Source organism: Penicillium lagena (assembly GCF_028827675.1).
Source record: "Penicillium lagena strain IBT 129212 chromosome Unknown utg000007l_segment0_segment0, whole genome shotgun sequence".
NCBI lineage: Eukaryota > Fungi > Ascomycota > Eurotiomycetes > Eurotiales > Aspergillaceae > Penicillium > Penicillium lagena.
This window is the reverse complement of record NW_026623228.1, coordinates 2,266,550-2,293,969: the sequence shown is the minus strand read 5'-3', so window position 1 is coordinate 2,293,969 and position 27,420 is coordinate 2,266,550. Positions and strand designations below refer to the sequence as shown.

Genomic DNA, 27,420 nt, shown 5'->3' with positions numbered 1-27,420 from the left:
TACGTCAAAGGAGATTCTTATCTATTACTCTCTGGTGAGGAATATTCTCGTAACAGGCTAAAATTCACCTCACAACTCTGGATCTCTATTGATTCTAGCCAGTGCCTATTATATACCGTCTCCCATCGTTGTCGACTCTTTACAAACGTCAAAAGTCACTGCAACTGCCAGTTGCGCGATTGTTGCTTCCGCCGATTTAGAAAATGACAACTTGACACGAGAATTGAACGTGAATTGCCGCCAAACACATATCAAAAGCAGTCAAAAATTCGGAGAGCAGTTCTCAATTGACTTCCAAACCCGATAGAGACGAGATTGTCGACGCAAGAACGTAACTACGGTAGGCAGGCGTCGCTGGAGTCCATATTGAAGACTTCAATAAAGTTCAATGGAACGACAAAGGACATTCACGGCACAATTAGAGGCAGTGGACGGAATGAAAAAAGTTCTGGTTTCTGCACGCTCATTTGGAACATCCGATATTGTTGAAAGCTTGAGATGAATATTTTGGACCATGACGGAAATTTTCAACAAGTGATCAATTGCAGACAGGCTTATCTTGTCGCTGAATCAAGTATAGTCTTTCCTGGGAAGGCTCGGACCATGGAGGAATACATCATGAAAAGTTGTCGAGCCAGTCGAAGTATTTGACGAGTGGCTGGATGTCTTGATGAAGCTTTTGGGAGAGTTGAATGCGAAAAGACCAGAAATTGGAGTGGCTAGAACCAGCGTTGGTCCCACATTGCCGCTGAGCACAGTGGCTAAATTCAATCAAGATGCCGAGGAAATCTTAGGAGCATACAACGGAAGAAGTCTAGTGAGCTGTTAATATAGCAGCCTGGACTTTGTACAGCCTAAGTAATGTAATTGGAGGATTGAAAGATTTGTAATTTCGAGTTGCATGAGAAGCATACTGTAGCTCCACCTTATCTAGAACTCTGTTTGCATCCTGAAAGAGATATATATTTAACTAGCAATGAAATATGGATAATTCAGAAAATCTTGTGAGTGGGCTGGTTATCACTAATTATCACTGATTACTACTTTGAAATATGAACGTATCACGCCACTCCCAATTCAAACACCAAGCCCAAATCTAGACCCTTCCTTCAGGATGCGAGTACCACTTTGTTCCATACAACAGCTACATTGAGCCAGCGGTCAGCTGCCAGAACCGAAAAATTAAAATAAGATAGAATTTATGATTTTCCGTTTCAAAGGCCTGGCTAACATCATCCAATTCCATTTAATCTGCATGTGCATGAGGTGGCGTAGTGCTAACCTAAGATAGTAGACTGATGCCAAATTCATTAGCCTAATGACGAAGTCTAATTGCGCCAACAGTAGAATACGCATCAACAAAGAATTCTACACAGGTACTAGTATGGTATTCTCGTTTATCCGGCACTTTATAGTTTTGCTTTGTTTGGGCCATTAAAGCGTATGCGGCAAATCATGGAGATTTTTCCAAGGAGAGGTATTGATACGTTCGCCAATCTGCACACAATCAGTAAAGGCAAGGCCAAATACGCAGACGGCATTTGTCAGAATGAGTAATCTATTGCCAGCTTTTCTCCGCTTTTTGCTGTACAATTCGCACATGGCGGTGTATTGGAACACTAGGTTCTGTTAAGTAACAATTACTAAAAAGACTAGTTTCAAAAGCTAACTAGAGTCAAGTTCATTACGTGCAATTTTTTGCATGGTTTTGTCTTACTTGTTTAATCTCTTTGTAAGTAGCGATTCTAAAACGTTCAGAAAACTGATTCCATTCCCTTAGCTACGCCCTGTAGCTTTAGGTGTTACACATCGGCCCCTAATTCCTCATGACTATGCCAAGTACTCTCTATTAACCCTCTAATATTGTAACTTATCTAGCTAGCAATGTGGGGTATTCAGCGAACCATAAGTTAATTTTATTTGATTACCCGCACGATACCATTAATGGGCATAATAAATAGGGTAAACTAACGTTAATGTTAGCTGAAATTTAGGATGATAAAAATTTATAGCACTATCAAAAAATACACATGGGTAACTTGCGAATATATATAACTAACTTATTTGAATTATAAACAGCTTCATTAAATTTCTAAACCTCATAAGAATGCGTGAGTTTACTGTCGTATTCGGGGTGGTCGGGTCGCTTGTGGATTAGTTACGTTATTCTGCTAAAATATTTGTAAGCACCGGAGCTAGCTGTAACTAACTATTAAAGAAGTGGCTGGCACACTTGCTTTAGCTAATCTAATGTAACTGCCTCCTGTAACTGCCTCCGGATTCTCGAGTTTCCTTATCCAAGGTGACACCGAAAACACAAAATATCAAGAAACGCGGTCTATTGTCTTCAATTTTGTTTCGAATTGTACATGCAACTGAACGCTTCAGCATGACGGATTCCAATTCTTGTTTTTCGCAAGGTACTTGTCTTCATTTCGGCGAACAAGATTTGCTCTTCAGCACTCTTTCAACAAAAGGACTACCTTATGTTCAGCCGCACGCTAAACAAGAGGGCCTTTCTCAGCCCAAGATAGCTTTGGCCAGTTGCCTCAGCCATGCGTCGTCATGTCCTCATTCAACATCTTCGTCCTCTGAAAATGACCAGCCTTTGATCCATAAATTTGGATGCGAATGTGCAAGAGGTGTCTTCTCTGATCTCAGGTTTGATGATACCCTTACATTCTCATATTCACGTGACCCTTTGTATGAGTATATCTTGAAAGAGCAATGACAATCTATTGGCTGACAACAATAGAGATACTACATCACACGACACTGAGCGAAAAGTGGAGAGCAGCGTAAACGATAATCGAATAGTTAGAACATTTAAGGGAAAGCCTTTCCCTCTGAAACTAGACTCAGTGAGCTCTCTATTTCCTAGCATCCTCCGTAGCGCTTAGTTACTGATCTTTTCAGAAACGCAAGGCATCGAATCGCGCAGCGCAGCGTGCTTTTCGTGAACGCAGAAAGAAGTATCTGAAAGACCTCGAGCACAAAAAGGCAGACCTTGAAAGGTCATCAGAGTATGTGACACAAGAGAACCAGTTACTACATACAGAAGTGGAACAACTGCAGGTTGAGTTAGAGTACCTCATACATCTCTACCGCGCTCGACTGGGAAATATCATGCTACTTTGTGAATGCTTTCAATGAAACTTCATATTCGATATTAGTTAATTTATGAGATCATCCCCTTAACCGGAAAGGAATATAATATAATTGAAGACTGTTACGAAAAATCAGACTTCGATTAACAGCTGCATCATCATTTTTGAACCAAATAAAATACTGGAATATGACTTTTCGACTAGCTAACTCTTTATACCATTCTCGTCTTATAGAATTCCTCAAAGAATGCAAAGGGTTATTCTGAAGAAAAAGTTTGAAGGGGGTAGTAAAAAACACAACAACAATATCCCTAGATTAAGCAACATGGTTACTAGAAATGCTCCCAAGACAAAGAGAACTAGTAGCTAACAGAACTAGACTCAGGAAGCTGATATGTTCTTACCCATTCCTCGAGAGTCTCCACAGGACTCACTTGCAAGCTCTCCGCAGTCAAGATGTTAACTCCAGGTTCAGTCCACTCCTGGATAGGGACAAACTTAAAGTAATCCATCATAAGAGCAAACTCTTCAGACCAACGGGGCCACGGCCACAAGGCGTTATAGCTCTGACGGGAAGTTTGCACTAACTGTGCCTGAGCGCCCCTGGCCGCAGCCCATTCCTCAACCCACTTTTTGGCTGTCCATTGTCCAATACTGCCGATGACGATAGTGCCATTTTTTGTCTTTCCTGGATTGGAAATGATGGCCTTTATAAAAGGAGTCATGTTGTCCACAGAACCGATGAATGGAATGATAGTTTCGGGATCGTAGGTGGTGAACTGAACATACTGCTTTGCTGTCTCAATCCAGTAAGGGCGGAAAGAGGCGATTTGCAGATTATTGGCATAGAAACATGTCATGAACAGCGTAGTCCTTTGTAGCAAGAACGGATCAGCTCAAATGACATCGTCAACTTCGGATTTTCCTTCAAAATGGTAGACTGGGTATTGCTTATTTCCCTTAGGCAAAGTACTCCAGATATAGTGTTCAAGAGTTGCAGTTGCCGATGCTGCCTTGGCGAGGTTATTGGCCTGCTGGAGTTCGATCTCCTTCGACTTCGTGGGCCCATGGGTTGGAAAAAGATTCCAGTAGTCTGTAACTCCGAAGATGACGTGTGAGCCTTCGAAAGCGGTGATGAGAGACTTGAGGTCATTAAGATCGGCTTTCACGACGTCTATACCCTGAGAGGCAAGAGTCTGCGCGGAAGCGCATTCGGGGTTACGAGTGACTCCACGGATGCGATACTGAGCATCTCCGGCAAATGCTGCGATGACGGCCTTGCCTTGTTGACCTGTGGAGCCGACGACGGTGACGATCTTTTGAGACATAGTGAGGAGATATCGATCCTCTATGAGGCTTGCAAGATTTCCTTCAATCGAAATGATGATACTGTTCTTGTTGCTTGATACAGATTATTGTGTCTCAATCATGGGATTTTTTATAACCCTGTAAGACGATATACTGATTTCAAATCAGCGAATGAGTTCGGTAGCCTTCTGTTGATTTCTAACAGCTTCGGACTTATGGAGCGAGCCTAGAACATCTAGAATTATTCGTCAAGGTTGGAATACCATGTTCCCTTTGCTTCCGGTCGGTTTCAGGTTGCATTGCACATTTGCGACTTCAGATCTATGATTGGCTAACCTACTGATTCTTCTATTCGAAACAAGAAAAAGCATTAAGTTTAACGCCAAATTCGGAGATGTAGCATGACCATGGTGAGCTAGTGTAAGTATTCCAGCTCTCATGTGATATCGCCGAAGACAGTCGCAGTTGACTTTACCTAATTCGGTAGTTATATGACTTTATACCTTACCCTTTTGAGTTAACTAGTTACTTAGATTCTTATTTGATTACATACTATTGCGTGAAGTTGACTATGTTGAGCCTTAATACGAGGAGTCTTGATGATCATTTCCGTGTCCATTATAACACTATCAGCTCTCTAAGCAAGCTCATGGAGCAGCGCGGCTCGCCACAGCGTGTGAAAATGGAAATATGGGATAACTTTTTACATGTCCTTTGGCGCATGAGCGCTCACCTAAGCTCAATTTTTGAATTATAAATCATTCACATATTTCATATCTATTAAAGGGTCAACAGACTCCCAAGTAAAACTGGTCAAACTCGATAGGTTGAGTTTGCCAAACACAATATGAAAATTACCGGAGAAATTTTCGACTTTATCGTCGTTGGCATTAAACATCTCTCTGGCCAGATTGTTGCACTGTTACTGACAAATTCGACTGAAAGGTGGCCCAGCGGGTAGCGTTCTAGCCACTCGACTGGCTAACGCTGACCTCAAGCCGTCTGTACTCCTCATTGAAGCTGGAGGGCCCCAGCCGAGCAATGAATCACTGTCCCTTGCCAACCGTTGGGATTCAGATACATCTCACGCTGATATCAACTGGAATTATGTATCCTTGCCCGAACCAGAACTTAACGACCGCCCTATCGATGTCAGTCGAGGCAAAGCCCTGGGTGGTACCTCCAACATCAATTATCTCTGTTGGACACCCCCGACCCCGGAATACATTGCCGAATGGCAGGCTAGAGTCGGCGGCGACTCGTTCTTCAACTGGAACGACACTCAGCGCCTACTTGATGGCCTAGTGAATTATAATATTCATACTCTCACAGGGAATTCCGAATATCCGTTACATGCCATGACTGATGTTCCTCTGAAAGATTTCGTCACCGATATTCCGCGAGATGCAAACGGGCCGTTCAATTTGACGTACAGTACATATCTCAAACAAGGAGACCTCAAGCTTCTCCAGGGCGCCGAGGAAGCTGGCTTCTTGCAGAACAAACATATCGTTGCTGGGAGCTCGCTTGGTTATGGCATTATGGCCTCAATGTCCACGGCGAACGGCTATCTCCGCTCCACACCATCTGAGGCATTCCTCACTGACAAACCGGACAACCTAGTAATCAAGACAGGGTTAGAAGCCACGCGCATTCTTTTCGAGGGCAAGACAGCCGAAGGGGTCGAACAAAATGGCGGCGAGCAATGTTTCACCGCTAGATTGGAAGTCATCTTATCTGCTGGGTCGATCAACACACCAAAACTGCTGATTCTCTCCGGCGTTGGACCAAAAGTTCATATTAAGGAGCTTGGAATTCCACTAATAGCCGACCTTCCTGGCGTCGGACAACATCTCCAAGATCATTACGCAATACCTTTTCAGTGGGAGACAAATGAAAGCTTCGCCGACACATCTGTCCCGGCTGTGTTCGAACCAATCGCAAACCAAGACCTATTTAACGCGGTCGTCATCTTCGATCGCGACAAGGCAATGGTAGACCACGCCTGTTTCTCCGAACTCCCACTCGCAACGCAGCGCTGGCTAGGCCGCAAAAATGCACCACATCTCGAGCTGCTCGCCGTAAATAACTGGAAACCCGGACCTAGCCCGCCTGGTAAACCAAACATTTTTCTCGTCGCCGTTGGCCTTGCCCCCCAGTCCGAGGGTAGTATTATCCTCCCTTCAGCCGACTGGCATGATGCGCCGAATATTCAATTGAATCTTCTCAGCGATAAACACGGGCTGGATTTTACTTCCGCCATTTCATATACTCGCAAAGCCCTCGAGGTGATTGAGCATACCGATTCTGTGTCGCCGCATATTGCCTCACCAAGGATCCGGCCTAATTCAGACAGTGAAGCGGATATCGCTGCTTTCCTGCGCGAGCATGTCATGACCCTTTGGCATCCAACTCAAACGACACGGATGGGCCCGCGAGATGATGAGGGCGACAGTGTTGTTGATCCGTCGTTCCGGGTCCGTGGTTTGAACAAATTGCGTATTGCGGATCTTGGCGTTGTACCTGTTATGCCAAATAGTCATCCGGCATCGGTAGCTTTGTTAGTAGGAGCCTGGGTCGCTGAACGGATCATTTCAGAGTATAGCCAGTAACGGTATTTAAATAGACAGCAATAAGCTCTGCCGTGTCTCGCTGTGTGAGATGGGTCGGGCTCGTCACTTAGATTATGTAAATCAACATCCCATATTTTTGCAGCGCAGCAAGTTCTTTGGTTACTGTAACATAAAATTGACTACATTTGATCAATGCGAAACCCCGATCTCACCAATTGAGCAAAATTCACATCAAATAGGAACGATGATTGCTGACTCGTATTAAAATGGCAATGATTATCGATCTTATACGTGGTTGGTTCACCGCCGCCCGCCATGTGTGTTGCGGATCCCGTACGTGTTCTGCAGTGTGGGTTCCCCTGAGTTTCAGCGAGCGCTGGTTTGTTTTAGGTTTGGCATCAGACAGAACGTGCGGGCCATTCAGGGTCACTAGGCCTTCACTGCTGTTTCTCCCCATATTATCTCAAGTAACGATCCGATCATCCTAATGGCGAACAATCTATATGTTGCAAATTTGCTAGGCCCAGAAGGGTCTCGGCTCCGGATTCTCGAGCGACTGCATACTAGAGAAGAGCCGGACGATAGGGATGTTGATTGCAAAGGCGTGCCGAGACCATTGATCAATTAGGGACAAGAGCGGGAATTCTGGTGCATGAATTATTACATATGGCGACAAATGGCATGAATGAGTAAAGAAATTCGAGAAGTGGATACAATATTTGTTAACCCATTGAGTCTTATAGTCGAGGATATGTCGATTAAATTGGATGGAATGACCGTTGTTTGCTTGGATCGCGAAGACTGTCTCCAGTGTGCAAACGCCGAGGATGGCAAGTATCTTCAGAAGGCGGTTAAGAATGCGGATAACTACAAATTGTTTCCAGAGGGTGTGTTATTGAATAAGGTTGATTGGTGGCTACAGGGGTGGGACGAGAGTATGAAGTACGAATAATCTGAGCAGGCTTGAGTGTTCTTCGACGTGGATATCAATTCGACCGGCAACTGCACTTTATTTATAGGGGTGTTCACGATAATCGGTCTCGACGATATTATCGCACGATAACTATCATCGAGATTTTGTTAGACGACACGATAATGCGATGATTTATGCGATAATTATCGTCAGACCGTTGGACTGCAGTCTGATGCTCCGTGGAGGCCGCTTCCAGTGGCCGTTGCTGCCCCGCCGCGTGCGTGCCCCGAACCGAGGGGGGTCCCATTACTATAGGAGGGGGGTTCGATTCTATTGGAGAGGGGGTTGGGTTCGCGAGATCGATAAATCGCTTTGTGATCGATCATATTAGAAAACGCGGCGCGACGCGTGGTATTGATTTCATAGAGAGAGGGAGAGAGGACTATATATCTGCGAATAAGAGCTAATTCTTTGTTATCACCATTGCGTCTCCTCTTAAAAGGCCAAAATCTTGATCTCTTCCCCTTCGCCTTCGCGCGAGGGTACGATAGGTGTAGATCGATCGACTGCGCGCTAAAATTCTTCTTTCGATATGGACCTATTTACCTTCTACGGACACCTTCGCGTCTAGATCTGCCAACCCTGCGCGATAGGCATAAACCCGCACTGGATTGATGGCCATCTACGTAAGCACCACAAAACCTACCCGACCGCGAGGACCGACGACCTCCGCCGCGCCGCGCTTGTAGCGGCTGGGACAGTCGTCTATGTATGAAATGAAAGAAATGCCCAAGAAATCACAATTCCCACGATTGTGAGACTCAGTTCAAGCACAAATGACATTTATCAGCGAGCTATAGGATTTTGACTAAGCGGTAAGGAGTTATTACAGCCGGATATAGGAGACCATAGTTCGTTGGAGAACTCGGAGCCGTGGGGGCACCAAATATGCCTGCCGGCGGCGATCCGCTTGAGACAAGGTCTTCCCAAATTGGTGCTAACACATTTGCCAATGTCGTAGACACTGTAACCTGGACTTTATTGATACCGTGCCGAAGGTACTTGCTGATATCAGCTGTAGCCGAAGTTGTGTCCAGCGGTGGAAGTGAGTATCCATTAATCCCAACGCGGATTGTGTGAACAACTGGGCCAAAAGAGAGTAGAGCACCAGAAGCATCATCGGACGGGGGCCATTCAAATATCGTCTCGTAGTAGCCACGGCCAGACACGTTTTGAAGACCACTGATCTCCTGCCAGGACACAAGATCTCCAATCAGGTGAGTGGTGTTGTGCTTGATGGCCGTGACAGCCGGCTGATAGAGCGGCGAGGGTGGGTCCCAGTGCTCGACTATCAGTGTCCAATTCCCAAGCTTAAACGGTTTGGCAGAAGTCGATGGCACCTCGTGTGTCGTTCCAGTGGAAGTTTTGATGAAGCCTTGCGCGCCGCAACCAACGTGAGCTTCTAAGCCGAAGGAAGAATTGGTGATGGAGAGGACGTTTGAGGAAGCAGAAACTGAGTGTAATCCTGGCCTCTCGTGATTTTTGAAGGCTACGATGATGCCTTGGTTTACGGCAAGGCGGAAAAAGATTGTCGTGGCCGAGCTGGTTTGCGTGTAGTTGAGGATTGGGGTCTCAATTCCGCTCCAAGCATCCAAAAAATAAGGTTTTCCGGTTGAGTGAAATTCGACAGTCCCTTCGCTGAAGCCAGGAGCGCTGACAGTCGACATGGGAGAGTCGTTGTACACAAAGATATAATCCTCATTCTTGTGGTCATCCCGCCTCCAGTGGGTGTACCAGGTTCCATCAGTGTCTATCTTTGTCAGTGGCTGAATTCCCAGAGATGAAATGCTGTCTGCCAAGTTATCGTAAGGCACATGATGAACGTTCCGCAAGTGGCTTATGCTTTCCAGTGTCTTGTTCACGTACACTGCGCCTTTAGAATTAAAGCTAGCCAGGTAGGTGGGTATGCGGCCTGAGAACACAATAGGCAGGCCTTGATGGGCAAATTCTGCAATTCTTTCCGCACCCTGAACTGTCATAGTATCGTTGCCTCGAACAATAAGAGTCTTGTAAGACTGCAGCTCAGGAGCAAGGAACCCGTCCTTTACGTAGGCTCCAGGCAACGCAAGATTGTCGGGGTTGAGGTAGCCGTAACTATAGCCTGCATTCATGTCAGGATATAATTGTGCCAAAAACAATTTAGTACTGAATTTTTCAACATACCAGCATCTTCCAAATCAGTGGGCTGATAGTTCCTTGGAATTTGAGGATAAGTAGTAAGTTTTTGATAGAAAGCCAAATCCAGTTTGGGCACTCCTGACTGGAAGATATATTGAAGCCTGGCAATATATCCTATGGAGTCAGAGTAAAATTCCCATCCTGGTTGATGCCTTCCGTGCATCTCGGCGAACGCGTAAGTAAAGGTGGTGAACCCGGGCCACGTAGTGTTTGGATACTGGAGGCTTGTTAGTGACCTTGACCCGACAGCAGTTTGCCACAACGACAGGGAGGCAGTTGGACGTACATATCCCGAATAAGGTAATCCATGAAAGACAATATTATTGACAGACCCAACGATAGATCGTCGGAAAGACCAAACAAGCTCTGGCAGCGTCTGTTGGTATACCCTACTAGCAACCGCGTCACATTCGGTGGAAATTACACGTTTGCCTGCCATATTAGCTGGTGAAGTGTATTGTCTGTAGCTGTCGATATTTTCGGAGAAGGCGAGACACTCCGTCTCCGGGGCATTCGCTTTGGGTATGACAGTTTGCTACCAGAGTCAGCCATTGGTATGGTCATCGGGGGGAGCCAGTGTAAAGAACCATATCAACAGCCATGTTATATCCAATTTGTGAGCTCCATTGTATGTCGAGATAGGCATTGGCCCATTGTGTAAGAGCTTCCACATATTCGGCATAACCCTCCGTCAGCTATACACCCGTTAGCCCACGTAGCTCCAGCGATGTACCACGTCATGACAAACCGTGGTGCGGTAGTCCGCAATGTGGCTGTTCCCAGCATCCGATTCGTCGGTTATGTACCAGGTGGAATAATGCTCGGTTAGGGAATTTTGGTGAAACAACAGGGGGTACCATTTGTCGACCGAATAACCGCGCCTCTTTTCGAAATTCTCAGGAAGCTCCTTCGTCCAATACAGGTCCGGGTCGATTTCAATACTGTCCTCCCACGCATAGTTGCCAACCTTCATTAGAGCCTCTTTAGTACCACCTACCAATAGATATTTTTCCCAGAAATCAGTCATAAGGTTTGCACCACGCGCAGAAAAATGGTCAACTGTCCATGAACCGTTCTGAATGAAATCCTTTGGAGGCGTCTGCGGGCCCAACAAAGAGGTAGGCTGTGCCTGAGCCAATGCGTTGAGGTGGTAGAGATATACACAAAAGATGAGGCGTTCCATTCCCACGTCTTCGCTAGAAGCGAAGTCCACTTCTAAGTGTCCGTCAGGGCCAACTTTGTCGGTTAATAACTGCAAACTTTTTGTCGCGAGAGTTACTTGCGTCCTGTTAGAGGCCACGTCGTTGGGTAAGCTTGGCTTATTACCCGATGTCACCACGGAGTCTGTGACGGTTGCAGTAATGACAGCTTGAAGTTTGCCAGTGTTCCAGCCGGGTACTGTGTCGTTGAATGAGCCGTTGACAGCAATGGAGGTCTCACTGAGCCTGAGGTCCCACAGAAGACCATCATCACCCTCATGTGCAGGGACTCCTTGGCCCTGATTTGGACCCATAGCGAAGTCCATGATCAAGTTATGCTCAATGGTGGTCTGAATTACAGCGTCAAAGAGTTTTTCTGTCTTCGTTAGCGGCCACAGCTTTACTAGCTAAGGGCAGAGCCAGAACTTACTCCAAGCTGGAGTGCCCCAACCATAGGTAGACCAGTCCACGGGGACGAACGTCCCTGGATTGGCACCGTAGAGATAATAGCCGAGGAGCTCGATACCGCCAGCACCTGCAGCAGCAGCACCCTCAATATCATCGGCCACGTAAGAAAGATCGACGGAAGCGTCAGGGACCCAGTATCGAAAACGTGGTCGGACGTTCGCTGATGGATTTTGGAATGTCCCTGCCTTAATTGCGGCATTGTCCTGGTCGTCGGTATGGTTCACTGGTAAGCAAGCGACTTGCCAAGGAAGCATGCTACCGAAGAAAGCGGCTTGATAGATATTCTGGTGTCATTATGAGCAATCCCGCCCTTCTACTATAGGCTAGCAGGACTCACACGAAGTCTCATACTGAGAAATATAAGGCTTAATCCTTACTTCACGTCTAGCGTCAGACGAACGAAGAGGGCACAGGGTAATATATATATACGATGCCGAGAAGGCCAAAGGCCTGGATAGGTGGCTAAAGGTCGAAATAATGGGTGAATGAGTCGTTGAACTCTTTGCAAGTCTTCTGTTTGCGAAGACCATAGTTTATGTCGTTCTCAACTATAGACTCGGAGAACCGGATATTCGGTATTAAAGGAGCCGAGGGCAGCAGATACAAGCGGCCAAAGCTCTGCTTACCCCAGTATAATGAGGGGACGAGGGAGGCTCGGCGTTAAAAAAACCGGGGGCAGCAGACCCTGCCCGCTCGACTGTGAAGTGGTGGCTTGCGGGGAGCTCCAAGAAAGGGTTGCCAAGAAAACCCCGTCGGTCGCTCGGACATCATTAGCAGAAAGACAGATAGAGGTGCCTTGATTGGGAACGATTTTCTTGGATGTTTCGGAAGTAGAAGGCTCCGAGACTCAATTATTGAGTACTGAGAAGTTTAGCCATCGCTTACGCCAAGGTTGCATAAAGCCTAACGCCTGAAGCCGCCTAGAAAGAGGGAGTGAAACTTCCGAGTGGTCAATGCATTAAATCAGACCCAACCCCTTTTTCTAAGCCCTGCACATGTCTTCATCATGCATTTGAGAAACAAAAGTAGTGCTTACCGTGTTATTAGCGAGCGGCGTATCTACTCCGCTCCACCAATATGTCAACCCATTCATTGGCACAAAGGCACCGTGTCAGGAACTAGTTACAATAGAGGAAATACCTTCATCTTGCGTTCTATTATTGAACCTTTGAAAGTTCGAAGGCGCTATTTTATTCCAAATTGGGGACTTTGTCCACTACAACAATAATATCTTCGGCTCTTTCCCGGCTTTCCTAGACAAAGGCTAAGGCATTCGGGTTCGTCGCGCTCTCCGGCGCTGTCGCTTCAAAAGAAGTCGCGCTGAGGCGAGCGGGGTATTTTGCGGAGGCAGCGGAAAGCGCGTGATAAACCAACTTTCGAACAAGAAATTGTACGGTCGTAATGGGAGAATGCTTCGCGAGGCGAAGAAAAACTCCCCCCGCATCGTATTGTTCCAAATCCCTCTCTAGGCGACTTGGTAATCGCAGTCAGGTCGGTGGGGTGCGCGCAGCCGCCAGTCAGTTGGCGGGGGGATGCAAACTGGGGTCCGGTGTAGGTATTTAAGAGGGGGGAGCTGACGGCCCTTAGGGCCCTTAGGGGGCAGGCGGGGTCAGGGCCCAATGGGGCTCGAAGAATAGCACCGGGGCCGGGTCGTTTGCTACTAAGGTAAAAGGTAAAAGAGATAATATGACTTGTCTGAGAACAATCAAATCATAACTTAAATTGATTAAGGTAAAGAAGATGACGCTACTCAGGTTACCCTTATGAAGTTACTACGTATTATGCCTTTGCGGAGCAGAGATAGGAAAAGGAGTAGCGTGCGCGAGAACTCGTAGCTGATTTGGCAGTGCGAAAGACGAGGATCTTGGTTCTAGATTTATCAATTCTATACCTCTTCAGTTAAATAGAAGTTGGATCTCTACTGCGAATAAGAGAAAGTTGCTTCTCGTTTAATACAAACAAGCCAAAATTTCTCATCCTGTTCTTCATCCTCAGCTGCATAAGATAGAGTGCCGTAACTCACGCATTCGAATCATATAGTGTTTGGAACTTTGACATCTACCTTCACGCCCCTCGCCTCCTGAACATCGACGTGGTATGTTACTTTGTCATTTGTAATTTTCCAGCTTGCTTCGATCCACCCACCTGAAGACAGTGGAACTCTCCCCTTCACCCAAGTCAACCCCAAGCCCTGTGCGACTTCCAGCGCTGGATCAAACACCCAGCGGTATTTCCCTGTCACAGTGTTCAACTCGCTCCGGACTCCAAGAATATAGTTGGACAAGGCGTACGTCGCGCCCCCTCCCCATGGATGGGATAAGCTCGTGAAGATTCCAAGACCGGGGCTACCATCTGCATGAACATACTCCCAACTGGCCCCAGTGCTATATTCATTCTGACTGAACATTGTAGGCCAGAATACATCCAGCATATTTTGAATGACCGGCGTCACCACATCCGCCGTCACGTTCAGTTCCGTGTGGGCCAGGAAAACAGATTCGAGAAGGAACCCTTGAGTATTCGGTGACAGAGCTGTGCTAGCTCCGTTTCCTACATTTGTCGCGTCCTTGTACCCGATCAAATAGAAGAGGGAGCTGAGATTTTCTATACTACTCGTAGCTTGACTGCTATTAGCAAAGCCAGCTCGGATAGTAAACGCAGTTGATAGCAAGGAAGTAACATCCCCACCACCAAGCGCTATCGCGTAAGCGCCGATGGTTGAGTCCCACAGCTGAGTATTGATTGCAGTGCCGATGTTCGCATGGAGCGCCGTATAATAATTAGCTGTTTCTGTATCCTTCAGCGTCTTTGCAACAACTATGAGCTGTTTTAGGCCGGTAGCAAATAGAGCAGTTGGTGCGGTGGCGTTTTGGTAGCCCTGGGCGGTGAACCAGGATGCAGATGAGTTTGCTAGAAGGCCTGTTGAGGTATCAAGATATGCCGAGACTATGGCTTCAACCAGCAACTTGGTTCTGCTCCAATGCTTTTTCAGGAGAGCAACGTCAGATGTCAGAGCGAAGTAATCTCCAAGAGTCAGAAGAAAGAACAGTTGATAGTCAGTCTCGCCATACTGAGCAGGGTAATATGCTTCCTGGTATTGCGGAGCTGAGCCCATGGAATCCTGAATTGGGACTAGACCAGCTGCCGGTCCCGTAGTAAATTGACCATCAAATGTGAACTCAATCATGCTCTGGATAAAATCGTACCGGCCTGTACTAACAGCCAATTCTTTAGCCGTGTGTGCGAAATCGCCAATCCATATCTCCCGATCTCTCTTCGCCCCATCCAGGCACACCGCTTTAGTATTGGAAGCCACGAGATACTCTGCTAGAATATCCGTTGAAGTGAGTGAGTTTGAATAAAGGGTACTGCCGTTTTGTCCAATAACTTCCACGTCCTTGACATATGCCGCCTGATCCATAAATGGGCCGAATCCCCATGACCCTGTTGTGATGAGGTTTGTGCCGCCAAAGCCTGCGTTAACCCATGGCTGGAAAGTGGTATACGGAACATAAGCAAACTGGGTGCCGTTGACGGAAATATTGTATCCTGATGCTCCGATGGTAGTGCTAATTCGATACCACTCGTTCTCCAAAATTGGAGACGGGTTCGGGTAGTGCAGCGGATCAGCAGACGACAGATAGAAGTTGATTATGCTGAATCCATATCCCGCAGTTAATGTGTCTGGCGGAGCTGCAGCGGTATTGGCGTTCAGTAATTGAGGGCCATTGCTTGTGAGCAAGAAGTATGCTCCGTACCCGGTATTATGGCCTGCAGCGACTCTCCAGCCAGTTCCGCCCCTGATGATCTTTGTGGAGAAAGACATTGTGTAGTCTCCAAAGTCCATCCCCAATGCTGAAACACCAGGGTATTGGCCCCGAACCAGCGCACCATCCTTGGAAATCTCCCAGGTCGCAGGCTGCGAGTATGCATCAACACAAGCAGCCTGTACAGCGCGGGCGCCAAGACCCCAAACTTCGTTGTAGATGTCCTTGGAAGCCGAGAAGCTTCCTACAAGCTGATCTGCAGGCTTTATGTCGACGGATGCCCTGAAACCGGCGTTGGAAATTGTGACAGAAGTATCATTCGAGAGAAGTATTATTGATTGCCAACGCTGCCCGCCCTGAATAAAATACGATTCCGTTGCGCCAGTCTGAGTGATGTTGAATGTCTCGGTCCGAAATGAATTCATAAGGCCATTGGTATAGAGCCAGGGTCCATCTCCCGTCTGTTCATTCAGACCATTGAACGGCTCAGAGTATTTGAGCTCAATCTGGGCGGAAGCTCCTGCGAGCGCTGTCACGTCGAAATAAGGAAACCCCGCCACCTCGGCTCCATAATCGAGAGTTAATACGGGCATAGACGAATTCAGAGTAACTTTTGTATTTTTCGAGTATGTTTGGAGGCCATCAATAATGGGTGCCGTTCCGACGCCAAAAGACACTGGCGTGTAAGAAGTTCCGGATGCTGGTGCTGCATGCACAATACTGGACAGCGCCAGTCCGAACACCACGGCTCTCTGAAGAAGAGAGTAACTTGCTGGCGAGTTGCGCATAATTATGACAGTGACGAAGGCAGCCAGAGCAGCGAATAGACCAACGTATTTTATCTTGCATTTATAAATGAACGTGGGGGCAGCTCCCTAGGCCATCCTTTAAAGATGGATCTCGGCGCAATACTAACCGGGAAAACGGGCAGTTAGAATCCTGTTTTTCCGCTGTTTATCACCACGTCAGATGTGAACCTTTCCCAGCCCACACAATGGATGCGCAGCTGTATTTCGAGGTATTGAGCATCCCTCCACCCTCTGTAGTTTATCTTCCGTGTGCATCGCACCAAGGGCTGGAACACGTTCGTAGCTCCTTATTTATTCGCATTTTCCATTAGTGCCCCTAACACACCTCTTTCTGTCGCTCAATTGACCTGCTCGTCCGCGAATACTCCGAATCGCTACCCCGCATACTACCCTACCCCGGGTAAGATGATTTACTCTCGGTAGAACGCTCGCCGAGAGTCGACCCTATCCAAATACACGTCATCTTCAACATAGGTAGTATGTATTAAATAGACCGGAGAACCTAATATCATGTCATATATCATAGTCTAAGAAATGGGGTTCGTCTAAATCGCTCGGAACCTGCTGTCTGGGCGGGATCTTCACTTTTTCAACAATGCAGCTACTTTCCGTCTTAGTCGTCTTCGCCGTTTTTGGCCACTGTCATGGCGGAACACAATATAAAAGAATATCAGAATCCCAGGAAAATGGAGCTCAAGATTGGACGTCGGCTTATAAGAAAGCTCGGGCCATGGTGTCACAGATGACACTAGAAGAGATGAACGGATTGACATACGGAATTGGTTCCTCAACAGGATGCGTCGGGACTTCAGGCGGTGTTGCCCGTCTAGGATTCCCAGGGTTGTGCTTTCAAGATGCCGAGAATGGAGTCCGGTCCGTTGATGGAGCGAGTTCATTCGCGTCTGGGATTCACGTTGGAGCGTCATGGAACCCCTCCGTGGCATACGAGAGAGCCCTTTACATGGGCGCAGAATTCAAGACGAAGGGCGTGAATGTGGCCCTTGGCCCAGTCGTGGGACCGATTGGACGCATCGCACAGGGCGGTCGCAACTGGGAGGGCTTTGCTACTGACCCGTATCTCACCGGCATATTAGGCGCTGAGACGGTTCGGGGGATGCAGAAGTCGGTCATTACTTCCGTGAAGCATTATATTGGAAATGAGCAAGAGACCAACCGGAATCTGGATACCACAACAAGCACAGATGCTGTGAGCTCGAATATCGATGACCAGACAATGCACGAGCTATATCTTTGGCCATTCCATGATGCCGTTGAAGCTGGCACAGGATGCATTATGTGCAGCTACAATCGCATAAACAACACATACGGCTGCTCCAACAACAAGACAATGAATGATCTGCTGAAAACAGAACTCGATTTCAAGGGATTTATGGTCAGTGATTGGGGAGCTCAACACGACCAGCTTCCATCCGCGCAAGCAGGCCTGGATGTGGCAATGCCAAACAGCCAGTACTGGCAGAACGGCGCCCTTGCTGATGCCGTTGGAAATGGAACTCTCAACAAAGATCGCCTGGTGGATATGGCGACGAGGATCGTTGCAACTTGGTATCAATTCGGCCAGGATTCTCCAAGCTACCCAGTCGCGGGTGTAGGTGTACCATCAAACCTCAATGATCCGCACGACTATGTCAACGCGAAAGACCCAGTTGGAAAACCAGCTCTCTTGCAACAGGCAATTGAAGGACACGTATTGGTTAAGAACAACGGAGCTCTCCCTCTGAAAAATCCTCGGGTTTTATCGATTTTCGGCTACGGTGCCACCGTCCAGGAAATCTATGACGACAACTCCTTCGAATTCAGCTTTAACTGGGAAATTGCCAACAATCTAACTCAGGGCCAGATTACCATCGAAGGACAGAACGGGATTGTGTCTAATCCCCCTACTACTGCAAACGGAGTGCTCATCGTCGGAGGCGGATCTGGATCGAATACTCCCTCTTATATCAGTTCGCCTTACGACGCTTTGCAAGCAAGAGCGTACGAGGATAACTTCCAATTGTTCCACGATTTTACGTCAAACAATCCCACTGTCGAAGCTGCCTCAGACGCATGTATAGTGGTCATCAACGCTTATTCCTCTGAAGGATGGGATCGCACTACTGGCCTGACAGACGCAACCAGCGATCAACTCGTTACGAACGTGGCATCGCAGTGCGCAAACACCATCGTAGTAATTCACAATGCCGGCCCCCGCATCGTGGACGCTTGGGTCGACAATCCAAGGGTTGCCGCAGTGATATTTGCGCATCTACCAGGCCAGGATGCAGGTCAGGCGCTGGGGAAAATCCTGTTTGGAGACGTCAGCCCGAGTGGTCGATTACCATACACATTGGCTCGAGATCCGACAGATTATGGCAACCTTCTTGCTCCCGGCGCTGATGGGACGCAAAATCCGCAGTGTGATTTCACAGAAAGCGTTGAGATCGACTATAGGGGCTTCCTGGCGCGCAATGTGACGCCGAGGTTTGAATTTGGATATGGACTGACGTACACCAATTTCACATACTCCAATCTTAACGATAACGTACGTGCCTCGTCTGGAGTCGGCACAGGTCAGAGTTTATTACAGACTGTTGGTTCTATCAAGGCAACGATTCATAATACAGGGAGCGTTGAAGCATCTGAGGTTGCGCAGCTATACTTGCAGCTTCCAGGGGCGAACACACGAGCATTGAGAGGCTTTCAGAAGCTTCGCATAGCGCCTGGAAAGTCGGAGATAGCACAATTTAATCTGCGCAGGAAGGATATTAGTAGCTGGAATGCGGTAACTCAGGCATGGGAAGTGCCCAAGGGAAAGATTGTTGTATATGTAGGCAAAAGCGTGCTGGATAGCCAGTTACAAGGGAGTATAACCATCTAGGGATAATCGAGATAGGGATAATCGAGATAGGGCTAATCGAGAACTGCGAGTTGATTCATAGTATAAAAATGCCTCCATGATTTAGCATTGTTATAGGTTGCAGATTACATCTAGCCGCCTAGGGACGATGAGAATGGATTTTGGGAACAGGCCCCGCAAGGTCACGTCTAGGCTAACAAGCTAAGATTCCTTCCCTGAGGGGATCTCCCCCGTGCGTGTGCGAGTGCCGGACTCGGGTGGAGGAAGGGCTTGGCGCTTAAGTGGGACCTGAGGTCTGGTGGAGGTGGGTTTGGGAGTCTATCCCCGATAGAAATTAGACTTCACTGTAGCTCAAATTTCTAACTGTTATAGAGCGACAATTAACCCATACGCAATTTGAATCTTAATCAGAAATTCGGATCAGAAAGCATAGTTGTAAGAATGTAAAGTAGTCTACTTGTTTGGTTGGGTAGACCAAGGGCGACACCCGACCGGCATCACCACACAACTGCGTCAAATCATTATATCCAAATTAGTCTGAAGCGGCAGAGATATTCCAGGGTGAACTCAGGGCCGAACCCATTTCAATTTAATAACCCGTGAAGTTCAACAAGGTTGCGACGTAGATAGATCTAGTGCAACCCATCCTCGCCTGATTAGAGATAGGGCAGATGACGAATTAGGTCCTTAATAATCGTAGCATTTGCCTATACAGGAAAGCCATTTGTCCGTAAGCTCGGACTAACCATCCTACGGAGGCAACGTCAGAGCAGGGGCAGGGATGTGAGTGTTAATAAATAATTTTTAGAAGGAGGTCGCGGCAGCGACAACTTAGTCGCAGTAGTAGGCTATCTTATTTGTCTGAATAATTTAGGAGTGGAAATGGTGAAGAGATTTAAAAGCCGTGTTAAGCTCCAGCCCCATGGCGCTAGCCCGAACGAACCAAGGAGCGGATCAAATGAGAGGGATAGAGGGGGTAAGGGGGAGATCCTACCTGGCTGTCTGAAGGCCCCTGAACTTAATTGGAAACCTCCTTTTCAGGACGTGTGCACGATTCCTAGGTTTGCGAAAATTTGACCTATATCTGGTTAGGAAAGTTATACTAAACATTTCCGATGAACGGGAGAAGGATGTTTACCGGCACGCGGCCCCCAAAGTGCGAGCGCACCGCACACCAATCGGAGTGCAGATAATGGTATTCTGGCCGAGTGTGGAAATGACAATACGGAATAAAGGGCGAAGGCAATCGTGACAATGATACCCCGAGAGCGAGTATACCGCGAATTATGCTAGCTTATTCAGAATTTAAGGGGCTGTGCACCAAGTGACAGAGACCGAGCGCAACTTTAGCGTCGCATCTTGGTCCAAATATTGCGGGGCCAGTTTGCTCCCTCACAAACTTCCTGAGTGTCCTCGGCAGCAGTCGTGCCGAAGTTGATATCCGCTACGATAAATGGCTTTGAAAGACAACAGTAGAATCTATCTCCCCAATGACAATGTCCTTCAACCAAGATGAAGCTCTTCAAAGGTGGCCATGTATTTCTCACAAGCTTGCTTATCGCAATCTGCAATGCATCAACAAAGTAAGGGAGAACAACCTCCTCAACGATTTTAATGGGTCTAAAGCTCATAGTATTAGACTTTTTCTGCCTCGGCGCTATGAAATTGGGTCTTCCCCGACATTGAGCACCAAAACGCTCCCAAAAGGCCAACCGATTACACTAGACTCTGGACGTAACATCTTGGTTACGCTAGACTATGGACTTGAGGTGGCCGGATATCCATACTTTCACGTCTCGCATGTTGATAGACCAATCCAAATTGAAGTCAAGTACACTGAGCAATTTGATGGCCTGAGTCATCCTTGGGCGGATGGGCCTTACCCCTTTGCCAACAGCCTTTCCAACACTTTTCGCGTGGAAACATTTAATGTCACTGAACCAGGAGAGATCAAGGCCTACTTCGTCCAGGGAGGCCAGCGGTGGCAATCTATTCGAGTGCTCACTGTGGCAATCTATTCGAGTGCTCACTGAAGGACAAGTAACCTTCAGCGAGATTGGATTCATACCCACTATTGACCTTGTTGATCTTGACAACCTCCCATCTACTTTCAATAGCTCCAACCCGAGATACAACAAGATTTGGAAGCTTGGGGCCAATGCAGCATCGGCAGCCTGCTTTGATGCAGAGTCTCAGAGGTCTACATGGGATGTGACAGACGACGGGGCATACATCCGCGGCCAAAAGGCAGGCACTAGTGTATTTGGCCTCTCAATGAAGGACTATACAATGAGCTTTGAAAGCAAAATTGTCCGAGGCGGAACTGGGTGGGCCATTTCACAACCCATTGGAAACACGGGAGTCTTGCTGCTGTTGATCTCCAACTTGCCTCAAAATACCTCCATTGCCAATACCAACCGAACGCTCACCCCTCCAAACTCCCTCGTTGTAGCTTCTGGATGGGGCTTCGTCAACCAGACGACCTTGGATAGTCAGGCTATTGGGAATTTCCCATTACCTTTTGAAATCGAAGAAGAGCACTGGTACAGCATTTCTACCACACTCCTAAATGGGACTCAGCTCTCCGTTGCGATTGAAGGCCAGCAAGTCTTGAACATTTCGCTGTCCCACTACGGAGTTGCCCCACAGAGTACAGGTGGCTGGGGATTTGGTCCCTACCAAGATCAAATTGCCTTCGTGAAGAATGTTACTGTACATGCCAGTAATGGAACTCTCGTCTATCAGAACAATATGACGGGCCCCAGCATCCTATCTGAATATGGGGTTCGCCACAACGTCGAATCTATATGCATGGATGGTGCTAAGAGAGACCGCCTCGTTTGGATGGGAGACTTCTTCTATACCAGCAGGATCATTTGCGCATCGACGTCTCGCTGAGATTATGTTCGAGGAACCCTAAACTATTTGATTGCAACCCAACTATCCAACGGTCAGATGAGTATTGACCCTCAAATGGGCTATAACACATCATCCCTCAAGCTAGTTACCAGCTCCTATAATGTACTCGGAGATTATCAGGTGCTGGGCCTTTTGGCTTTCACTGGGTATTTCCGTCGAAGCGGAGATGTGGAATGGGCCAGGGAGGTTTGGCCCGCATTTCAGAAGCAGATTTCCTGGATGATCAGCCAAGTCAACAGTACCACACACCTGGTTGATTTTGGCCAGTTCATTGGCCCGCCTTCTGGGACTGCCGTCAGTGCCGCCCTGGTCCAAGAGTTAAACGAAGCTGCCGAAGTGGGTGATGCACTGGATGACAAGGAAAGTGCGGCTGTTTACCGAAAGAATGCAGTGCAAATATCTGAAGCCATCAATGAACTCCTATGGAATGCAAAGCTCGGAGCGTACATGCTTACCACATCTTCCAACACCAGCTTCTCCGTTGCCGGTGTTGCATTCGCCATCAGTTCTGGCGTGGCGAACAAAATAAGGGCCACTTCTTCACTGGCTAAACTTGCCGTGTTGAAGCTTGCTCCAGGATACAAGGATGATTCGACAGCTGATGCAGCCTCTGCTAATATCTCTCCTAACACCAATGGATTCCTTCTGCTCGCGGCGCTTATGGCCGAGGATACATCCATGGCCAAATATCTGTTGGATAACTTATGGGCAGCGATGCTCAGCGACAAGTATGGGAGTGGAGCCTCCTGGGAATATGTCGGTCAAAATTCCGCGCCTGGGCTCAGCTTGTTTACATCTCTGAGCCACCCATGGTGTGGTGCGGCCACTTATGTGCTGACCGAGTATATCGCGGGAATTCGTGCACTCACCACGGGACATAAGACTTGGATCATTCAGCCTTCTTTCAGAGGCTTTGATCTTGATTGGGTTGCTGTAACGCGATATGGACAGTTATCTATGAAATGGACGTATGATTTCAACATTCTTACTGTGGAGGTTACAGCTCCACGAGGGACTTCAGGTAAATTGAAGCTTCCTGAAGATCTCAAGGTCGAAGAGGTGGTTGTGAATGGCAAGAAAAAGTCGAATAGCGATGAAATTTCGCTGCAGAGTGGACGCTCAACGGTTATGATTCAATGTGATGTGGATCAACACTCACACCAAGAAGCCATGAGCAAATTCTGAGTGGCCAAAACCCGCAGGCCAGCTAGGTATTATGTTGTATTTAATCACGTGAGTCTGGTCGTCCACGCTTCCCCGAAGAGTGATGGATTAAGGCGGGTGGGTGTGTCCGACAACAGCAAGAACCTGACAATGATGAGTCTGACTTAGATGCTATCAGAGCACAGATTTGGATCGTCTGGTAGCTTCTCTTTCTTTTCGCAAATTGGGTAGCGGTTTTGCTAATTGAATAATTCGTGGAAGACATGACACCGATAGCTTAGAGAACGCAGACGTAGACCCGAATCGTGGAAGTCCGGAACCAGATTTGAGATAAGCGATTCAACTAGATGTGAGAATACCACCAGGAGTATAGGCAACCTTAAATGGTCCTCACTCTTGCTGTAGTAAAAAGAGCGACGTTGCAATCCATCGTTACGGTCCCACTGTTGTGTTGTCATCACTGTCAATTATGGAAACCAACTGGATCAATGAGAGAGGGTTAGTCGCGGTCAGCATTGCGCCCCGTAGTTCATATCAATGGACATTGCCAAGTTCAAAATTATGCCTGGTGACAATACTGACGATATCAGCATGTCTTTGGTTAGACGATTGTCGGACAGCTGATATCGTACCGTCACCAGTCCCATGAATCATAACAGTTCTTGATACGCCAAGAGCCTGGAAATGCGGGCATACTTGTTAATAGAGCTTGTTGAAAAGACCAACATGATATTGTCTCGAGTGTGACCTGGTGACTGGTCAGGAAAACGACCAAAGAATTCAATTTGAGTGCTATGGTCGACGGGAGATCTAAGCTGAGAAAAGGAAGAATAGGCAGACGAAGAACCTCTAGTTATCTACAACAGTCTATGTTCTGTGTGACCCTGTGGGTCACAGCATAGTATTGAGCACAAGCAAGAGGCGATTGAGATGTACCTGTATCCATCGGGTCCTTCTGGAATAGAGAACAAGACTGGACGATTCAGAACGGACCTAAATCATGGATCAAGAGTATTAGAGATGCGAAGCTAGATTATTTGCAGCTATCACTCTGCTGTACAGAAGGAAATATGTTTCGAAACAGATTATGTTTTCCCAACCATTGTTCAAAGGCCTCAATACCAGAGCCCATAAACCTTAACATTCCGGTGTCAGACTCATCTAAATTCGAAAAACATACCTCAACAAGATCTTACGAATTATCTTGAGGGGCAGGGGTGAACGAGCTTGTTGGCATTTGTGTCTTGGGATTGAAAATCGAATAATCCGACTCGGCCTCGTATGCAGCTTGCTTTTGGTATCTCGTCTCCTCTGCAACTCGCCGGTGGGTAGATGGTAGCCCTGGAGTTCGAATGGATTGTGAGATATCATTTCCGATCTCGAGGTAAATTAAGGCGCTGCATGCAATACACAATACATCGGATCTGTAATTCGCATTGCACTTTGCCTTGGGTATGTGAGGCAATCTACTCGAAAAAGCTATGACAGAAGCTTACATGCCAATAGATTCCGCCCAATTGCTTCAGTATCACACACGTCTGAAAGCGCCCTCTGCTAGTTCGTATTCAACAGGATCGTTGGAGCAATACATGAGTTGAAGCTGGACGATGAGTAGTGGATGGACAGGCTAACCCTTTGACTTAGCTCCTATAATCAAGATATCCTAAGATAGACAAGCTACCCCACTGTCCAGACCCCCATACAGTAGGGTGCTGAACAAGTTACTGGTCAACATTCGCAAAAGTACAAGTCTATATAAATATGTTTAGAAAATGATTAGGTAGAAGGTTCACTCTATTCCCATGGTTTGCTATATAGACAGGCTTGTAAGAGCGATGAATGATCGCGGCACAAGCAGAAAAGATACATTGATGACCGTTCCTGAGCAAGTTCCAGAACCTCTTGCAACTTAGTGCTCTTCAACGCTAAGCATTGAAAATACCATCTTGCGGAACGATATCAGAATCTTTCTCTGCCTGTTTCCAGATATCCAATGCCGCAAGGGCCATTCGCGGTGTTATACCGACCAAGTTAGCCGCATCCACGCCCAGACCAACATCCTTAGTCATTATATGCACAGGAAACCCGTTCGGACCTAACAATTCATCCTTTGGTATATAACTGACAATGTCGCCAATGGCCGTCTGGCCAGACGAGTTGTGGATGATGTCGTGAAGCAATTTGCCATCGATACCAGATCGAACTCCAATTGCCATCGCTTCTGCTACTGCGATGAAGACTGTACAAGCAATGTAATTGTTGCTTACTTTAGCTGCCAGTCCAGCCCCAAGCTTGCCGCACCAAAAGAGTTTCTTCGGATCGCCCATAACCGTCAAAGTGTCTTGGAGACGTAGACTCATAGGATTGGACTGCTCTGGCTTGGCATGTCCAATCATAAATGACAATGTCCCTCCAGTCGCACCCGTAGTTCCGCCCTGCATGGATGGTTACTTAGGACTCCAAGCGAGATGTATTGGTCTTAACGTACTGAAACCGGCGCATCAACATAAAATCCGACTTTAGCCTCCGCCAATTTATGTGCGAATTCCGCCGCTGAAGACGGCTCCATGGTGCTAGTTTCCAATATCAACCTGTCTGGGTTCGTGCTAGCCGCAAGTACACCAGTAGCCGCATCCAAGTAGACTTCGCGCGCAGCTTCTATGGATGGAAGGCTGGATACAAGAACCTGCGCTTTCTGCACTGTCTTGTTTACCGAATCATGGATTTCTATCGGCCCATATCCACTGAACTCGTTTTTAAATTTCTCGCACTGTGGACGGCAGACATCATAAACAAAAACTGTTGAAGACGAAGGTACCTTTTTTCGAATGTTGCTGGCCATGCCGTAGCCCATGGCTCCAAGTCCTACGGGAGACTTGGGTTAGCGCTCAGGAAGAATTTTCTGCTGTCTCTCAAGATCTCACCAATAACAGCATAATTGACTTCCATCTCGGTTGGCGTCACAAATCTGTATTAATTGTAAAATGGTAACAATTAGTGGTGAGCAGGTATATCTATCTCGCCCTATGCTGATGCCTGCGGACGGCGGGTAAGATTTGCGATATATTTTGGTTTATGTCAACTGAGTTATTTAAGTATGAAATATGCGGGGCGAAATTGTAGATTCATAGGTGCTTTCTTTTGGAGCATTCTAAAACCTTGATCGGCCAGCCTACTCAGGAATCCTTTGCGCACTGACTCGCCCACCGTTCTGGGTTAAGTTGTAGCCCAATCACTAGATGGGGGTGGAGACCGCTGACTCGCTCACTAGATTCCCAGACTACGAAACGTATCAACCAAATTTACTTGGCTAGGTATAGTCGAGTTGCAAATGATAAACATGATGAAATGCATTGTGTGATTGCAGGTCTGCTGGAAATAGACCGTACGCCTTGCACATAATGTCATATCTCTTAAAGACTTACCCAGCAAAATCCCCTACATTCCTTCCTGGGATGCAGTATTGGGATGCAGTATTCCCCGATATTTTTGTGCATTGTAGGACACTGCGTCTCATCAGCCACCTCAAAAGAGATGGCTGATAGAGCATAAAACTCACGGTAAAGAGAAACATTGGCAAATTATCAGGAGTACATCTAGACGCAAACTACCCACCTAGGCCAAAAGACCACTATCACGAAGTCCTCTAACTTCGTCATATCTGAGCCCACCATATATATAGTAGTATTGCGATCGTTGGACCGCAGTCCTGACAAAAATAGATCGTATTGCATGCTAGAAACAAGGGCATGCGAGTTACTGGTCTTGATAGCATCCAGGTTACTCATCCAGGGAACTCAGACCTGCTACGGTAGAGGCATTTCTGTGTCAGTGAACGATAGTCCCAATATTAGAACCTCTTATTTCCGGTTAAAACCAGAAATTTGTCAATTAGGAGTAAACAATTATAACAGCTCCTTTAGTGTTGCAATGGAGATCATAATTCAAAGTGGTGGAGATGAACGTTGTTTTTGGTCTCCACTCGACTACCTGCACAGGGGTCACCTATCGTATCTAATATTTAAACTAAAGGAGCTGACGAGTCAGCGGTCTGTAGATCATTCTGATAGAATGTGAGTGGGCCCCGGCTTCGTT

The 27,420-nt window shown here is 47.1% G+C and overlaps 7 protein-coding genes across 7 annotated transcripts; 3 read left to right on the top strand and 4 right to left on the bottom strand.

Moving 5' to 3' along the window:
• Positions 1-3,466: 3,466 nt before the first annotated feature.
• N7510_010469 (uncharacterized protein) lies at positions 3,467-4,435 on the bottom strand (the record flags this gene model as incomplete). The annotated part of the gene is made up of 2 exons (XM_056982394.1): positions 3,467-4,002; positions 4,081-4,435. The coding sequence occupies 2 exons, from the start codon at positions 4,433-4,435 to the stop codon at positions 3,467-3,469; spliced, it is 891 nt and encodes a 296-aa protein (XP_056830230.1).
• An 827-nt stretch (positions 4,436-5,262) lies between these two features.
• N7510_010468 (GMC family oxidoreductase) lies at positions 5,263-7,027 on the top strand (the record flags this gene model as incomplete). The annotated part of the gene is made up of 2 exons (XM_056982393.1): positions 5,263-5,336; positions 5,377-7,027. The coding sequence occupies 2 exons, from the start codon at positions 5,263-5,265 to the stop codon at positions 7,025-7,027; spliced, it is 1,725 nt and encodes a 574-aa protein (XP_056830229.1).
• Positions 7,028-8,755: 1,728 nt separating this feature from the next.
• On the bottom strand, positions 8,756-12,155 carry N7510_010467 (uncharacterized protein; the record flags this gene model as incomplete). The annotated part of the gene is made up of 7 exons (XM_056982392.1): positions 8,756-10,062; positions 10,125-10,356; positions 10,426-10,674; positions 10,727-10,834; positions 10,888-11,714; positions 11,769-12,090; positions 12,144-12,155. 7 exons carry the CDS (start codon positions 12,153-12,155, stop codon positions 8,756-8,758), a joined length of 3,057 nt encoding a protein of 1,018 aa, XP_056830228.1.
• A 1,683-nt stretch (positions 12,156-13,838) lies between these two features.
• On the bottom strand, positions 13,839-16,361 carry N7510_010466 (uncharacterized protein; the record flags this gene model as incomplete). Its single annotated transcript, XM_056982391.1, has 1 exon — positions 13,839-16,361. The coding sequence occupies one exon, from the start codon at positions 16,359-16,361 to the stop codon at positions 13,839-13,841; it is 2,523 nt and encodes an 840-aa protein (XP_056830227.1).
• A 616-nt stretch (positions 16,362-16,977) lies between these two features.
• N7510_010465 (beta-glucosidase) lies at positions 16,978-19,263 on the top strand (the record flags this gene model as incomplete). Its single annotated transcript, XM_056982390.1, has 1 exon — positions 16,978-19,263. One exon carries the CDS (start codon positions 16,978-16,980, stop codon positions 19,261-19,263), a length of 2,286 nt encoding a protein of 761 aa, XP_056830226.1.
• Positions 19,264-21,171: 1,908 nt separating this feature from the next.
• N7510_010464 (glycoside hydrolase family 78 protein) lies at positions 21,172-23,346 on the top strand (the record flags this gene model as incomplete). The annotated part of the gene is made up of 2 exons (XM_056982389.1): positions 21,172-22,080; positions 22,198-23,346. 2 exons carry the CDS (start codon positions 21,172-21,174, stop codon positions 23,344-23,346), a joined length of 2,058 nt encoding a protein of 685 aa, XP_056830225.1.
• A 1,904-nt stretch (positions 23,347-25,250) lies between these two features.
• On the bottom strand, positions 25,251-26,274 carry N7510_010463 (NAD(P)-dependent oxidoreductase; the record flags this gene model as incomplete). The annotated part of the gene is made up of 3 exons (XM_056982388.1): positions 25,251-25,760; positions 25,814-26,190; positions 26,250-26,274. 3 exons carry the CDS (start codon positions 26,272-26,274, stop codon positions 25,251-25,253), a joined length of 912 nt encoding a protein of 303 aa, XP_056830224.1.
• Positions 26,275-27,420: the final 1,146 nt, after the last annotated feature.